Genomic DNA, 14414 nt, shown 5'->3' on the forward strand with positions numbered 1-14414 from the left:
AGCGAGCGGAGGTGAAACCTGAACCCAGGTTGGGGGCGGGGCTGGCTCCTGCTTGGACGGGGCTGGCTCGCGCCTTCACCCCCCTACTCCCCGCACCCCGCTGGCTTCTGGAAGAGAAAGGACCGGGTCCCCAAGCCGCTGGAGTAGGTGAGGTGGCGACTCAGCGCGGGAGGGGACCGGGCGGCCGTCGGGGCCCCGCTGCCCAGGCTGACCCTCCTCTTTCCCTCCGGGTCCGTAGGGCCGGCTATGGAGCCCGCAGCCCCGGGTCGCGCCCCGCCCTGAGCGCCCCCGCGGGCCGCCATGCTGCCCCGAGGGCGCCCCCGGGCGCTGGGGGCCGCGGCGCTGCTGCTGGCGCTGCTGCTGATCGGGTTCTTCCTGTTCGGCGGGGACCTGGCGTGCGAGCGCCGCGAGCGGGGCGGCCCGGGATCCTTCCCCTGTGCGCTCTCGCCACGTCTGCCCCCGGACGGGCGGCCGCGGGGGGCCCTCGGCCGAGACCCGCAGACGGACCCCGGGGGCCGCAACCGCTCGGACCGCGTCCTGCCGCGGCCGCTGCCTCCCAAGTGCCAGGTAGGTGTGCGCGGCCCCTGGTGGCGGGAAACCCGGGGGCGCCGCGCCCCCCGCCCCGCCACCTGGGCACCTGTGGGAATCGCAACACCTGGCGTTGTGACCAGCCAGCTGCGGGCGCCGCGGGCTCACTCCTCCGCTTCCTGGTCTCAGTTTCCCCACTTGTGAAGCGACGGGGTGGACTCTTGCCCCCGGCCCACTCTTCCCTAGCTCAGATGCCTGGTGGGGCGACGCTGCCCCGGGCCAGGCCCGCCCAACCATGGGTCCTCACCATCTGGTGCAGAGGGGGCTCTGCCAACCTCAGCCTCTCCCCCGCAGCTCTTGCACGTGGCAGTCGTGTGTGCGGGATATAACACCAGCCGAGATGTCATCACTCTGGTGAAGTCCATGCTCTTCTACAGGTAGGCCAGGTGTTGGGGGGGGGGAGCGTCGTCAGGAATGGGGAACGGAACAAAGCCTTGAGCAGGATCACAAAGTTGGATTTTCCACTTCTGAGCCCCTTGGGGCTTGTCCCATGTTGTTCCTTCTTGCCACTCCCAGCTTACCTCCCCGTTCCTCCCAAAGGAAAAACCCACTGCACCTCCACTTGGTGACTGATGCTGTGGCCAGGAACATTCTGGAGACGCTCTTTCACACATGGATGGTGCCCGCTCTCCGTGTCAGCTTCTATGATGCTGATGAGCTCAAGGCAGGAGCCCTGGCCCTTCCGCATTCCTCCCCAGCCTGACCAGCCCTCTCCTTACTCCCAAGGCATGGGGGGTAGGGGAGGAGAGGTTAGAGTTGCCTGGAACCCCCAGTTCCATCACACCTACTGAAGCTCAAATCCCTCACCCCTCCTGGGGCTTACCCCTTCTTCCTGTGTCACCCTGAGTATGTTCTGGTGCTCATAGGTTCTTCTCTGCCAGGCTCATGCCCTGCCCTTCCCACCCACAGCCCCAGGTCTCTTGGATCCCCAACAAGCACTACTCTGGCCTCTATGGGCTAATGAAGCTAGTGCTGCCTGGTGCCCTGCCTCCTGACCTGGCCCGTGTTATTGTCCTAGACACAGATGTCACCTTCGCTTCTGACATCGCAGAGCTCTGGGCACTCTTTGCTCACTTTTCTGGTGAGAGGCCTAGGACCTTGCCCCAGCCAATTCTCCTCCCTAGTCCATCCAAGCTTCCCCGTGGCCTAACCCTGAGCCAAGGTCCTGTGGCAGCCTCAGGCAGCTCCCTCATGCCCTCCCCTCCCAGATGAGCAGGTGATTGGTCTCGTGGAGAATCAGAGCGACTGGTACCTGGGCAACCTCTGGAGGAACCACAAGCCCTGGCCTGCCTTGGGCCGGGGATTTAACACAGGTGGGAACAGTGGTGTGGGATGGTGGCCACTGGTTCTTGCACCCCAGGGACTGGGCAGGGCATAGAATGCTAGGAAGCCCCCAGGAAGAATAGTGCTGTGGAAAGAACACTGGGAGAAGAGCCAGAAAACAGTTTCAACCTTGGCTGTACATGCTGAATGACTGTGGCCAAGTCACTTGGTCTCTCTGTGCCTCAGTTTTCTTACCCATTAAATGGGGATTTTACCAGCCTGGGATCACTGAGTGTGAGAAGATGGCTGTGGACATGCTCTGTAAGGTGTGCAATGACTCTCCTTTACCTCCAAGAGGACTGAGTATTTACAGAGGTTGTCCGTGCTCATATCTGTCAGAAAACACAATAAGTCAAAAAAGAAACATTCAAAAGACTCCTTCATGCCCCTGGCCCCAGGAGCAGGGTTGTCCCAGGTGGGGATGACGACTTCTCCCCGTGGGCAGGTGTGATCCTCCTTCGGCTGGACCGGCTTCGGCAGGCTGGCTGGGAGCGGATGTGGAAGCTGACAGCTACACAGGAGCTCCTCGCCCTGTCCGCCACCTCGCTGGCCGACCAGGTCTGGGGGAGCCTTTCGGGGGGAGTGGGGCAGGCTCAGGGCCAAGGTGAGACGGCTGTCTCTGCCCAGGACATCTTCAATGCTGTAATCAAGGGGCACCCGGTGCTGGTGCACGCCCTGCCCTGCGTCTGGAACGTGCAGCTGTCTGACCACACACTGGCCGAGCGCTGTTACTTGGATGCCGCTGACATCAAGGTGAGTGTGGTGGGGGGCTGAATGGTGGTAGTGGGCCAAGGAGAGACTCCAGCTCCCATCCCCCCACTGACTCTCCCCTGGGTCCCAGGTGATCCACTGGAACTCTCCAAAGAAGCTGCGCGTGAAGAACAAGCACGTGGAGTTCTTCCGCAACCTCCACCTGACCTTCCTGGAGTACGACGGGAACCTGCTGCGGAGAGAGCTCTTCGGGTGCCCCAGCCCTCGCCCGCCTGAGGCTGAGCAGGTGAGACAGCCACCTTCCCTGGCCTTGGGGAGACTGTCCCTCTCTGCTCTGGTGGACCCAGCCTGGTCTGGGGACTTGTCCTCCTGCCCCAGCCCTGGCCCTTCTGCCCTTGACCCCTCAGTTGCAGCAGGCCCTGGCACAGCTCAACGAGGAAGACACTTGCTTTGAGTTCCGGCAGCAGCAGCTCACTGTGCACCGTGTGCATATCACTTTCCTGCCCCATGAGCCACCGCCCCGCCGGCCCCACGATGTCACCCTTGTGGCCCAGCTCTCCATGGACCGGTGAGGATGCTGAAGGCAGCCTCACAGAGTGTGGCAAGGGCCGAGACTGGCAGTTTGGGAGGCAGGTGTCATTTGGTAGAAAGAAGAGTTCTCAGTGCCTGATGTTTGAGGAGTCCCAGAAGTTGGAGACACTGGATATGGTGGAAAGAGCATGGGCTTTGGGAATCATTCAGATGCCTGGAAATGCTTTTCCGTAGTTGTGGGGCCATGGGCAGGTCTTAATATCTGACCCTCAGTTTTCTCATCTAATGAGAATGACCCACCTGGTGGGATAGTTGTGAAGGTTAAATAGAACCAGCTCAAAAAGTGCATGGAAGGTGCTCAGTCAGTCATTTAAAGGGGTGTCCACAGCTCACCTGGGAGGTCTTCGAGCCCTCCCTGCTGACCACCCCCCTCACCCCAGGCTGCAGATGCTGGAAGCCCTGTGCAGGCACTGGCCGGGCCCCATGAGCCTGGCCTTGTATCTGACAGACGCAGAGGCCCAGCAGTTCCTGCGTTTCGTCGAGTCCTCGGCGGTGCTCTCCGCCCGGCACGATGTGGCCTACCACGTGGTGTACCGTGAGGGGTCCCTCTACCCCATCAACCAGGTGCGCAACGTGGCCTTGGCCCAGGCCCTCACGCCTTACGTCTTCCTCAGCGACATTGACTTCCTGCCTGCCTACTCCCTCTACGACTACCTCAGGTGGGCCTGAGTGAGAGCAATGGTACGTGGGTGGGTGTGGTCAGGGTTGGGGCACCTGCAGGACCTAGGCGAGTGTGTCCCTGCTCCTTTCTTGGCTTCAGTGTTGTCTGTAAAGTGGGGTTTGCGTTAGGGTGGGGGCACGCTGTTTCTCTGGGCTGCCATAGGAGGCTGGGGGGGGCAGGGCCTGCTTCCCACAACAGCTCCACTCGTGTCTGTCTTCCAGTGGGCGTCAGGTGAGCTAGCCTTTGAAAGTAGGGTCCTATGGCTGATAAAAGCAAGAGAATCACTGGTCCAGTGCTGGTCCATCACCTTCCCTCCTGTTCACGGTGCTCCCTCCTCAGGGCCTCCATTGAGCAGCTCGAGCTGGGCAGCGGGCGGAAAGTGGCCCTGGTGGTGCCAGCATTTGAGACCCTGCACTACCATTTCAGCTTTCCCACGTCCAAGGCTGAACTGCTGGCTTTGCTGGACGCAGGCTCTCTCTACACGTTCAGGTAGGAGAGGCCACTGCTTTGTCCCTGTTCCCCACACCAGCCCTCACCATCCACGAGCCCCTAGCCTCAGCCTGGCTCCCTGCCCTGTCCCTTTCCACAGGTACCATGAGTGGCCCCAGGGTCAAGCACCCACAGACTATGCCCGCTGGCGGGACGCTCAGACCCCATACCGCGTGCAATGGGCTGCCGAATACGAGCCCTATGTAGTGGTGCCACGTGACTGTCCCCGCTATGACCCCCGCTTTGTGGGCTTTGGATGGAACAAGGTGGCCCACATCGTGGAGCTGGATGCACAGGTGAGGGGGATCCTTGATGCCTCCAGCTTTTATTTGAATACCTCCAGGCCCAGAGAGCTCACTATGTTCTAGCGTGGTGCACTGCACCATTAGGCAGCACTATTAGAAGTCCCGCCCTTCTGCAGAACTAAAATCATCTGCCTTTTGGTCTGGTTTTGGCTCTTAGAGGCTATCGGATAAGCCCACGCCCCATCCCCCAGCCAAGGCACTGACCATTTGCCTGCCCTACCCCCGCAGGAATATGAGCTCCTGGTGCTGCCAGAGGCCTTCACCATCCACCTGCCTCACACCCCAAGCCTTGACATTTCCCGTTTCCGCTCCAGCACTGCCTATCGCGACTGCCTGCGGGCCCTCACGGACGAGTTCCACCAGGACTTGTCCCGCCACTATGGGGCTGCTGCCCTCAAATACCTCACTGCCCTACAGCGGCCCTGAGGCCCGCCGACCTCCCAAGGCTGGGCCTGTGTGGCCACTGCAGCCCCTTGCCTTGGCTCACACACACTCCCGTTATTTAAATTATTTAAGGTCTCTATGGGAAGGGCTGCTGTGGAGCAGCTGGGGTGGGGCCTGGAGGCCTTCCTTTGCTGCTGCTCTATGGCTGGGGTCTTGTCTCCCTCTGCCCCAGCTGGTTTGGGGCTGGTTCCAGTTCCCCCATCCTCAACTATACATCCCTTTTTCACAATTAAAATTTTAAAAGCTCCGTTTCATGTTCTTGGTTTGGGGCACGAGGGTATCGGTGAGCCCAGGGAAGTGCCTGGGAGGTCCTGAGTCTTGCTGGAGTCACAAGAGGGCCCGGGTCCTCCCCTGGAGGCTGGGACTAGAGTTTGTCTTGCCCACCCTCCCAGACCCCAAACCCAACACCATGAGGCTGAGAGACTTTATTTGGCTTTATTTAGTAAAATGTTAAAATAAATAAATACAAATTGATCAGCTGCTCTGTATCCCCCCCACCCCCTCAAAACAAAAATCAAACAGAAACAAAAACTTTGAAGCACAAAACTCCAAATACAAGTTCTACCAAGACTGAAATCACAAAGGGTGTGGACAAAAGACAGGTTGGGGGCTGGCTGGCTCTTTTCTGCTCAGAGCTTGCTGACCTCTGGCTGCCTGTCCTGTCCTGCCTGGCTGCAGCTTACCCTGGGCTGTGGACCCAGTGACACTGGAAGAAGGGGCAGGGGCCAAAGGCTGCGGTAGGGACAGTGGAGTCCTCAGGGTTCAAGAAGGGCCTTGTGGAAAGAGAGAGCCAATGGGATTTGTGAGCCTTGGTCTCCCTGGAAAAGGGCTATTTTTAAAGAGCTCCCACCCTGGTTCTCTGCAGGGGGCAACTCCCAGCTTCTTCCCCTTCACATTTTTGGGAGGGCCAGTATCTTCAGGGGCCACCCCCTCCCTTCTTGGGAGGCGCTGACACTGAGGATGGCTGTAAGTTGGGGTGATGATGGGCCTCCTGTTTCCTGCCAATGGTGCCCAGCTGAGGGGTGGGTGTGAGGCCCACCGTCCTTTACACAGAGCACGGTGCCTCCATCCCAACAGAGGCCATGGAATCTGGAGAACCCAGGGCCTGGAAAATGCACCTGGGCCACCATCCATCTTAGCACCCGAAGAGCCTTTTGCCCCTGGGGTGAAAGTCTCCTATTAAGCCCTTTGGATAAATAAGACCACACCCTAACAGCGAGCGAAGGGAGGAAACCATTTAGGGTGTGTTGTGTGAACTGGGAGAGCCCAGAGAGGCTCTGCTGGCCCAAGAGAGAAAGTATGGAGATGGTGGAGGCAACTATACACAGACAGGTGAGAGGAAAGGGTCACCCTCGAGAGAGGTGTGGGGGAAGCAACTGCACCCATTCACGCCACCTACTGAGCCAAGAAACAGCAGGGACAGAGAGGCAGTTCCTAGAGGGAAACTGGGCACTCAGATGGTGCCAGCTGGAGGCCGCCATGGCCATGTTGCAGGCCCCACACAGGTCTCCCTGCCAGCCCCCACCAGTAGGCTTACCTCAAAGGGCCTGATAAGGAAGGAAGCAAGCAGAACTCCGGATGAGCTCAGCAGAGGTGAGACAAGACCCAGCAGGCTCCATGAAAGAAAAAGGACCTGCAGGCCACATTGGCAAGAAAGTGAGCTGAGTGGTAAGATGACAGCAACGTGACCTCACTGCCTCCAGGGCACAGCGCCCGAGCCACAGGACTGACATGGGCCCCATGATCAAGGGCCAGGTGGGCAGCTTCCTGGTCTCAGACCAGATGATCCCTGGCCTCTGAAGTGACTACAAAGCCAGCTGGTCTCAGATATATCTGTCAGTGGCGAAACTCAGGTGTGGGGAAAGGAGACGGGAAGTTCGGGTGGGGCAGTCATGAGTGTGTCTCAGGTGGTCACAGGCACCCACAGATCTGGAGGACAGAGAGGAAAAGGAGACTGGGTGACTAGGGCCTTTTCTTTGCAGTACGAGGTGTCTTGAAATTTAAGTCCAGAATGTGGGTGTGGGGCAGGGTTGCATTTTTATACTCTATACTAGCTGACTCCCCAAGTGGCTCCTATCTGAACTTCAGGAAGGATCTATACCCCAGCCCTAGGCACAGAGTGGGACTGCTTACAGCAGCAGGCAAACACTGGTCAAGTCCCAGCGCTGCCCCACCCCTGAGAATCCTCAGGCAGCTCCTTTCTGAGCGAAGGCCGCTAGTGATGATGGTTTCCCAACTTCTTTCAAGAAGGAAGGTATTGTGTGGCAACCCCAGCCTCTGGGCCCAGACAAGTCGAATGGGAGCACTCTGAGACAGGGCCTACAGCCTGGCGCTAGGCTCTGAACCTCTGCCAACTATTCCTCCGACTAGTCCAGGCATTTCCAAAGCTCCCTGACTAGACATAGCACCTTGGTTTCTGCATGAGGAAAGGAAGCTCCTCTCTTTCCCCCCAGGCAACCTCTCAGTCAGGGCCTCTGAGGCCTGCACAGCCACTCAGAATCCCCCTGTAATCTCCCAGGAAAATGAATGAAAACCGCTGGTAGAGGTGACACATTTCACCTAAGAACTGTCTCTCTGTTGCATTTGCTTTCAGGATCCATCTTTGTCTCTCTGGGTTTTTCTGGGTGAGGGACAAATAATGGGACCTTTTCCGCCCCTCCTAGACTCTGGCCATTAGGAGGCATGGGGTGGGCTTGGGAAGAGATGCTCTGGGAGGGCTTGGGGTGCACAGCCTCTGCCCCCCTCCCGTTGGCCTGGTGCACAGTGGACAAAGGACTCCAGCAGGAGCATGCACCTGACAAAATTTATTTCCCACAAGGCAAGAAGATAGAAGTGGTCCGTGCCTTTCAGAACCCTGGTTTTTAAAGAAGGAGACAAGCCAAGCCAAGCACAGAGATTCTAGCCAAAGGTCACCCAGGAAGCTTGTGGGTGGGCAAAGTGGAGTGAACTCCATCTCCGTGCCTGGAGCCAGCAGGCAGAGAAAGGGGCTGGAAATTCAGACCTCTCTTCGAAGGCAAGGCAGACACCCTGGGGCTCTCTGTCTGTCTCAGAAACACCACATAATCTTAAGAAATCACACTCCTTATTCTTTCTAAGCACCACGGGCTGATGCAGCCAGCCTACCCCCTGCACCCTCCCAGAAGGCCGGGGCGCACAGGCACCAATGAGCTTCACTGGCCATTTCCTTCCAAGCTGTCCCCCAGGCACTCAAAATGCTGGTGGCTGAAAGACCAAGAGCAGCACCAATGGAAGGGATCTTATTTAGGCACCAGCCTTTTGCTCTAGCAAAATCCGTGGGGATAGTGGGTAGGGCCCCGATACCATCCATACTCCGTTTGGGCATCAAAAACAGGAGCCCCTCTCACTGCACCAGGAAGAGAGGGCAGTCTTTTCTGAGGAGGGGAATGGTAGGAGAGCTCCGCCCCTGCCCGGCAGGCCTGCAGCCATCCCAGGTCAGAAATCATGGAGGCTAGCCCACCAGTCTTGAGACACAAACACAGCAAAATGTCATCATGATCAGCAGGTTCTGTGCTAAAAAATTATAACTACACAGCATTTTCTCCAGTTCTGACACCTTTTTAATAGAAATCACTGTTTTTAGGAAACAAATAGCACTTTTGTAATTTTTTTACAATGTTTCTTACCTTGATCTTAATTTAAGTAACACTAGGAAGACCTCAATATCTTTTATTTTTCTTTTTTAATTTAAAAAAAAGTTGTTGTTTTTTTCCCCAGATACAAAGATTTTGCCCTTGCATAAAAAAACAGTGCCCCGAACGATGACACAAGGACTCACACAGACTCACTGACCTCACTGACACTATGGTTCCTATTCTACCATGCAAGGTCTCGACTACCCTTAATTGGACTGTCAGCCTGAAAAACAGCTTTTCTATTCCTTATTTTAGTTTTTGTTACCAAAAAAGTAAAATAAACAACAAAATAAAACTTTTTTTTAAAGAAAAAAGAACAAAAACAAAAATTAAAAAAAAAGAAAAAAAGAAACGTCTCCATTCAATTCACACACACCTGGGTCGCGTGCTGCTTTGCTCAGAATCTTCTCTTATAAATATAGAAAGGGGATGGAGCTTGTTTTCAAGTAAAATCACTGATCCACCTTTTTTCCTTCCTGGACACACACACCCTTCTTCCCTGTTCTGGGAGAGGGAAGGCCCCGCCACCCACGGGATGCACGCCAATTTGCCAGAGCGGGGAAGGAGCCTGGGGAGTGGGGGGCGCCTGCGGCGGGGAGCGAGTGCGCGGAGAAGAACCCGGGGGCTGTCCTTGGTGTCCATCTCCCTGCACACTGTGGCCCACCACAGACAATAAGAAATACTGCTTATTTGATATACTTCTCCCACCCCGGCTCCCTCCCATCCCCTCCCCACCCCTCCTCTGGGCACTGGGGTTGGTTAAATCTCGATTTCCTTTTTTTGGTTTTATAGTAGTGAAAGTTTAGAAACAGGAAAAGCCCACACACTCTTTGGACTTGTCTTCTCTACCTAATCAAACGGCTCGGCAAATAAGGATCTGAAACCTGCTCTCCTCCCTCCGCCCGTCCCTGCTCCCCACCCAACAAAACAAAACCAAACCCATCGTGGCTGTGGAGGCTGCTGCAGGCACACACTGGTGTATAATAGAGAGAGTAAATATATTATTTCACTTGGCATGGTGCTGGCAAAGAACCTCCAGCTGGCACTATTTCATGTAACATGGTCCAATCTTTGCATGTACACACAGGATGCGAAGGATCAATTGGCAAACTCTGGTGCCGCCTGGCACAAGCATCTTCTCTCTCTCTGGAACCAAAGAACCAAAAGAATTCTGTACTTTCCAGAAGAAATCCGGCTTTGCTTTTCTAGTCTTCAGTGTTTTGCTCTCCTTGCCGCCAGGATCCCGTGGCTTCTCCTAGCAGGGCTCTGTTATTTAGTCTCTTCCCCCTGGTTACAGTTCGCTGTGCAGCTCTGAGAGGAGGGGGAGGGGGCCGGCGTGGAGGTGGCGGCGTTGGCAGGGGGGGTGCAGTCCGGGCCATTGGAGATGGCCCCCACAGTGGCCTCAGAGTCTACGGATTTGGAGAGGTCGATGCCGTGGATGAGGCGGATCAGCTGTTTTACCTTCTCCAGGGAGCTGTGCATCTCCTTCTGCCGGGCCAGGATGGTGTTCTTCATTTCCATGCATTTCTGCAGCAAACGAGAAGGGCGGTGGCACTGAGCCTGCGGCTCTGCTCACAGGCCTGCCAGCCTCTCCAGGTAAAGGATCCTTCCTGGCTAGTGTGCAGCCCCTGGACCTGTTCTGCTCCACACTGGAGTGGATGCCACCACCCAAGAAAGGAGAAGGCCCCAGAGGCAAGAGAAACAGGGCAAGTGAGTGGTTTAAAAGCCAACTTTACTTGATACTGGGACTTAAAACCAAAGGTGAATTGCCACTCTAATACCATGAAACAAAAGTCGTTTTAAAAACAAAATTCCCACAGCTGGGCAGGTATGTTTCCACCACGCTGATGGGTTCTAACATACTTAGGACCGGACTGAGCTTTTCAGGGTAGAGAACAAGCCAGGGGTATCTGGGTTCAACTGGAGGGCCTACCGAGGGTCACCTGGCCAGCAAGAACTTAGAGGGAACGGCAACAGAACCCCTTCTGCTCCATCACGTGAAGCCTGTAGCCCTCAGCCTCTCACTTGTTGGCTTCTGTCTAGGCAGGGAAGAGATGCGAACCCTGCCTGTCACAGGTAGTGTGGTGGGAGGGAAAGCAGGTTAGTGGGACAACTCAACTGAGTCCGGGACACCACCGAGTGTCTGTGAGGGCCGGGGCCACCTCACTCCAACAAAGGCACCTACTCAACGGAAAAGAACTTGCTCCTCCCGACAGGAGCCTCTGAATCCCTGTTTCAAATACAACTCTCTTTCCCGCCTGAACACAGCAGGCTGGGCAGTATTTACTTCCATACTTGTCTCTAGAAACCCCTCTTCCTCAGGCTGGTCAGGAAAACCTGGAAGTGCAAACAGCATGGTGTGGAAGAAAGGGTGGAAGGGAAAGGCCACATGGATGGATCTACTAGCTTGGGGGACTAGAAAGACTCATGTGGGGGCCTGGTCTGTATCTGCCCAGTGTCAGGTGAGGCTCCACACTCCTCCCAAACTTGCTCAGGAATGCACGGTGTGGTGGCTACATTGTTGTAGCTATTAATCTATCTCTTTGGCCTGGAGACTGAAAATCCTCACTCTTAGACCCAACCCAAGAGGACATTCCAGAGCTTGGCTAAAGCACCATATACCAACTGGCCATCTGTACCTGAGGGCCAGTTCTAACTGGAGGCAAACTTTACATCTGCCCAAGTTAGTTGTGTTAATAAGCTAAAGGATCTGAATTGGCCCTTGGGAGCCCCATGAACTGTTACGTACATGGAAAGTCCTGTACCTCTGCATTCATCACTGAAGGTGTGAGGTTTACTTACACTTATAGAATTGCTGAGCTGTTTCACCTTCTGTTCTAGTTGTTCTCGTTCCTGTTTTAAATCTGAACTCCATTTAAGTAACTTCTGTTTTTCTTCTTCTTTTGCTGAAAACAAGGAACTGTTTTTAACAATAAATTCTTTGAAAGGGCCACTGTGTTCAGAATGCTTGCCAAAGAAGAACACTTTCCCCAAAGCTCCCGAGCCCCAGGGCCAGTGCACAAAACCTGCCCACCTGCCCCTGCCCCTTTCTGTGTACAGACACGTGAAAGAAACGTCAGCGGCTCCGGCCCAGCTTTGCATGAACGAGATCGACCTCTCACTCTTCCTCCCCAAGAAAGTGTTACAACTTCCCCCATCATTCACTAAAAGCTCTTCGTTTTTAACTTTAAATTTCCTTTTGGAAACAAAGCAAATACTTTCTTCCAGTAGTTTTTCTTAAACAAGGGAAGATCACAAAAGGGTGCACGAGTGATTACCTACCTGCTTTGTAGGCGATATAGGAATGAACAATTGCTAACGTTCCAGGCCATGGGATTGCTTCTTCCTTCTTTAGCATCTGAAAAGATTTTTAGAATTTTACCTTGAGAAGGAGGTATAAATACAGCCCCCCTGGGTAATGACAAGCAAGAGTGTCTGGAGCTACCGGCAGACAGAAATCCAGGAAGGATGATGGCAGTGCTGCGAAACACTGGTCTATAGTTTCTGGACTATGAAGTTCCAGATATCAGCCTGAGAGAATGAGGCACAAAGCCAAGCTACCCGAGCCCCGACAGAAGGAGCCTGGGCATTCCTCCCTTTGCATACATGCTGCATGCCCCCGACAACTCCCCACAGCCAGAACTATAAGCTGCAAGCGCGCAATATGGTGCAGCCACTGGCGGTTTCCTCCCTGACCTGACCTGGGCCGCCTGTCTCAGCTTTAGCTTTATGTCCCTCACAGACAGCCTGACCCGGGAAATGAAGTCTCAGCTCTGATACTACAGTGTAACCTAGAGCCCGTGCGGAAAATGGTCAGCGGGTCGCAGAGCAGCACCTGGAAGAGGACGCGGAGCGAACTGCCTCTACTAACTGCATCGGGGAGACACGGGAGGAGCGAGGTTAACGGGGACACCAGAATTCTCTCAAATCAGGATTCCAAAGAACTGAGCAGGATCCGGATCCTGCTGAGCTACTGACCTTATTTATTTATTATTTATACTTTGCCTACTTCCGAAAAAGACTTGAGACCGCTTATAATAAAAACATTAAGATACATGGATAGCTGAGAAAAAGAAATCAGAGACTAAGCAGAGAAGGAGGGAAGGAGCTGGGACAGTTAATCATAGTGTCATGTGCCATACAACGCTTCGGCTAATGACAGACCACATATACTACAGTGTCCCGTAAGATTATAATGAAGCCAAAAAATTCCTATCGCCTGGTGACATCGTAGAACGCACACTGCTCACGTGTTCATGGTGGTGTTGGTTTAACAAACCTACTGCACTGCCAGCCATACAAAAGTGCAGCACATGTACTTACACACAGTCCACAATACTTGACTATGATAACAGATGACTATGTTACTGGTTTATGTATTTGCTATACTATACTTTTTACTTTATTATTTTTTAATCCTTACCCAAGGATATTTTTTCCATTGCTTTTTCAGAGAGAGTGGAAGGAAGGGAGAGAGACAGACAGATTGATGTGAGAGAGACACATCGATCGGTTGCCTCCCGCACACACCCTGACCGGGGCCTCGGGCTGAGCCTGCAACCGAGGTGCGTGCCCTTGGCTGGAATCAAACCTGGAACCCTCCACTCCACAAGCTGACGCTCTAACCACTGAGAAAACTGGCCAGGGCTATACTTTTTATTTTAGAGTATAGAGTTCTGTTTATTAAAATCAAGAAGTTTGCCGTGAAGCAGTACTGTGCATCTCTTGATTGCATCGTTTCCTCTGGTGCTTGATTTAATATCGTGCTGTTTTCTACAGTAACATGCTGTAGGGGCCGGCGACCTAGGAGCAGTAGGCTACACGGTCACACGGCCTAGGTGTGTAGTAGGCTCTACCGCCTGGGTTTGTGTAAGTGCACCCTAGGATGTTCTCATGACAAAAATCACCTAATGACACACTTCTCAGAATGTATCCCTGTCGTTAAGCAGTGAATGATTCTGTGTTTGCCTTTCAAGTCCATGAAATATTAAGATACCACTTTACAGTTAGTTCTCTGATCCTGATGACAACATAGGTTAAAAGTGAAACTGTTGTTCTTTGAATGAAACAATTAATTGAGCACTTTCATTTAAGAATTTTATTTTCAAAAAAGAGTTTCAAAATCATATACTGGGTTTGGAACCATTCTTAGAGAATGAGGCAGAAAGTCTTATGGGCTTTTAAAGGGCATGCTAATAAGTCATTTCAAATAAAGGGAAGCAGCTAGGGGGTCTCTACCTGCACAGAGAGTCACTGCCTCATGAATGTGACAGAAAACCTCAGAGGGGAAGGATGCTGTGTGGGTGAGTGCTGTGCCATGAACAGGGCAGGTGTGGCCTGGAGAACTACCGGGGAAGGAAAGGGACTCTGCCATTTCCCCAGATTAGAGGGGAAAGGAAGTCCTCCTGGCCATGTGTCTTGTTCCTCCTTGGCCCCATCCCCTGTCTGACTCCCCACTGTACCTGGTCCTGACATCTGGGACAGATCCACATGCCCTTGGGAATCGTTTTCAGAGGAGGGTCTAAGCAGTCCAGATGATACACACGGGAACACGTGTCACACATCAGCAACTGACCACTTTTTCTGCACACACTGCAAAAATCCTCATGGATATCACCCTATGAAATTGAGAAGAAAGGTAAGAGAAAG

The 14414-nt window shown here is 54.0% G+C and overlaps 2 protein-coding genes across 32 annotated transcripts in view; one reads left to right on the top strand and one right to left on the bottom strand.

The window, feature by feature from the left end:
• Nucleotides 1–81: 81 nt before the first annotated feature.
• Nucleotides 82–9284, top strand: LARGE2 (LARGE xylosyl- and glucuronyltransferase 2). 3 transcript variants are annotated; one of them, XM_081154069.1, is made up of 14 exons: nucleotides 82–147; nucleotides 239–567; nucleotides 883–965; nucleotides 1129–1252; nucleotides 1498–1669; nucleotides 1797–1901; nucleotides 2357–2469; nucleotides 2539–2664; nucleotides 2753–2908; nucleotides 3030–3190; nucleotides 3594–3872; nucleotides 4214–4363; nucleotides 4464–4659; nucleotides 4897–9284. In XM_081154069.1, the coding sequence occupies exons 2-14, from the start codon at nucleotides 301–303 to the stop codon at nucleotides 5092–5094; spliced, it is 2130 nt and encodes a 709-aa protein (XP_081010195.1). In that variant the 5' UTR covers nucleotides 82–147; nucleotides 239–300; the 3' UTR covers nucleotides 5095–9284. The 3 variants fall into 3 exon arrangements, with proteins under 3 accessions (XP_081010195.1, XP_081010196.1, XP_081010197.1); XM_081154070.1 differs by having other exon boundaries at nucleotides 4301–4363; nucleotides 4897–5359; XM_081154071.1 differs by lacking the exon at nucleotides 1797–1901.
• Nucleotides 5534–14414, bottom strand: part of PHF21A (PHD finger protein 21A) — a 157132-nt gene continuing 148251 nt past the window's right edge. For all 29 annotated transcript variants that reach the window (XM_081154093.1, XM_081154091.1, XM_081154086.1 and 26 more), the window contains 4 exons: nucleotides 14228–14383; nucleotides 12048–12123; nucleotides 11568–11671; nucleotides 5534–10292 (listed from right to left, as the gene is read on the bottom strand). In XM_081154093.1, coding sequence (XP_081010219.1) covers nucleotides 10035–10292; nucleotides 11568–11671; nucleotides 12048–12123; nucleotides 14228–14383 — 594 coding nt within the window. In that variant the 3' untranslated portion in view covers nucleotides 5534–10034. The remainder of the gene's footprint in view (nucleotides 10293–11567; nucleotides 11672–12047; nucleotides 12124–14227; nucleotides 14384–14414) is intronic.

Source organism: Miniopterus schreibersii, assembly GCF_964146895.1.
Source record: "Miniopterus schreibersii genome assembly, chromosome: 12".
Lineage (NCBI taxonomy): Eukaryota > Metazoa > Chordata > Mammalia > Chiroptera > Miniopteridae > Miniopterus > Miniopterus schreibersii.

Coding starts and splice junctions, on each gene's coding strand:
- LARGE2 (XM_081154069.1), top strand. CDS start 301: ATGCTGCCCCGAGGGCGCCCCCGGGCGCTGGGGGCCGCGGCGCTGCTG. Junction 966..1,128: donor AAGTCCATGCTCTTCTACAG/GTAGGCCAGGTG, acceptor TTCCTCCCAAAG/GAAAAACCCACTGCACCTCC. Junction 3,191..3,593: donor GCCCAGCTCTCCATGGACCG/GTGAGGATGCTG, acceptor CCCTCACCCCAG/GCTGCAGATGCTGGAAGCCC.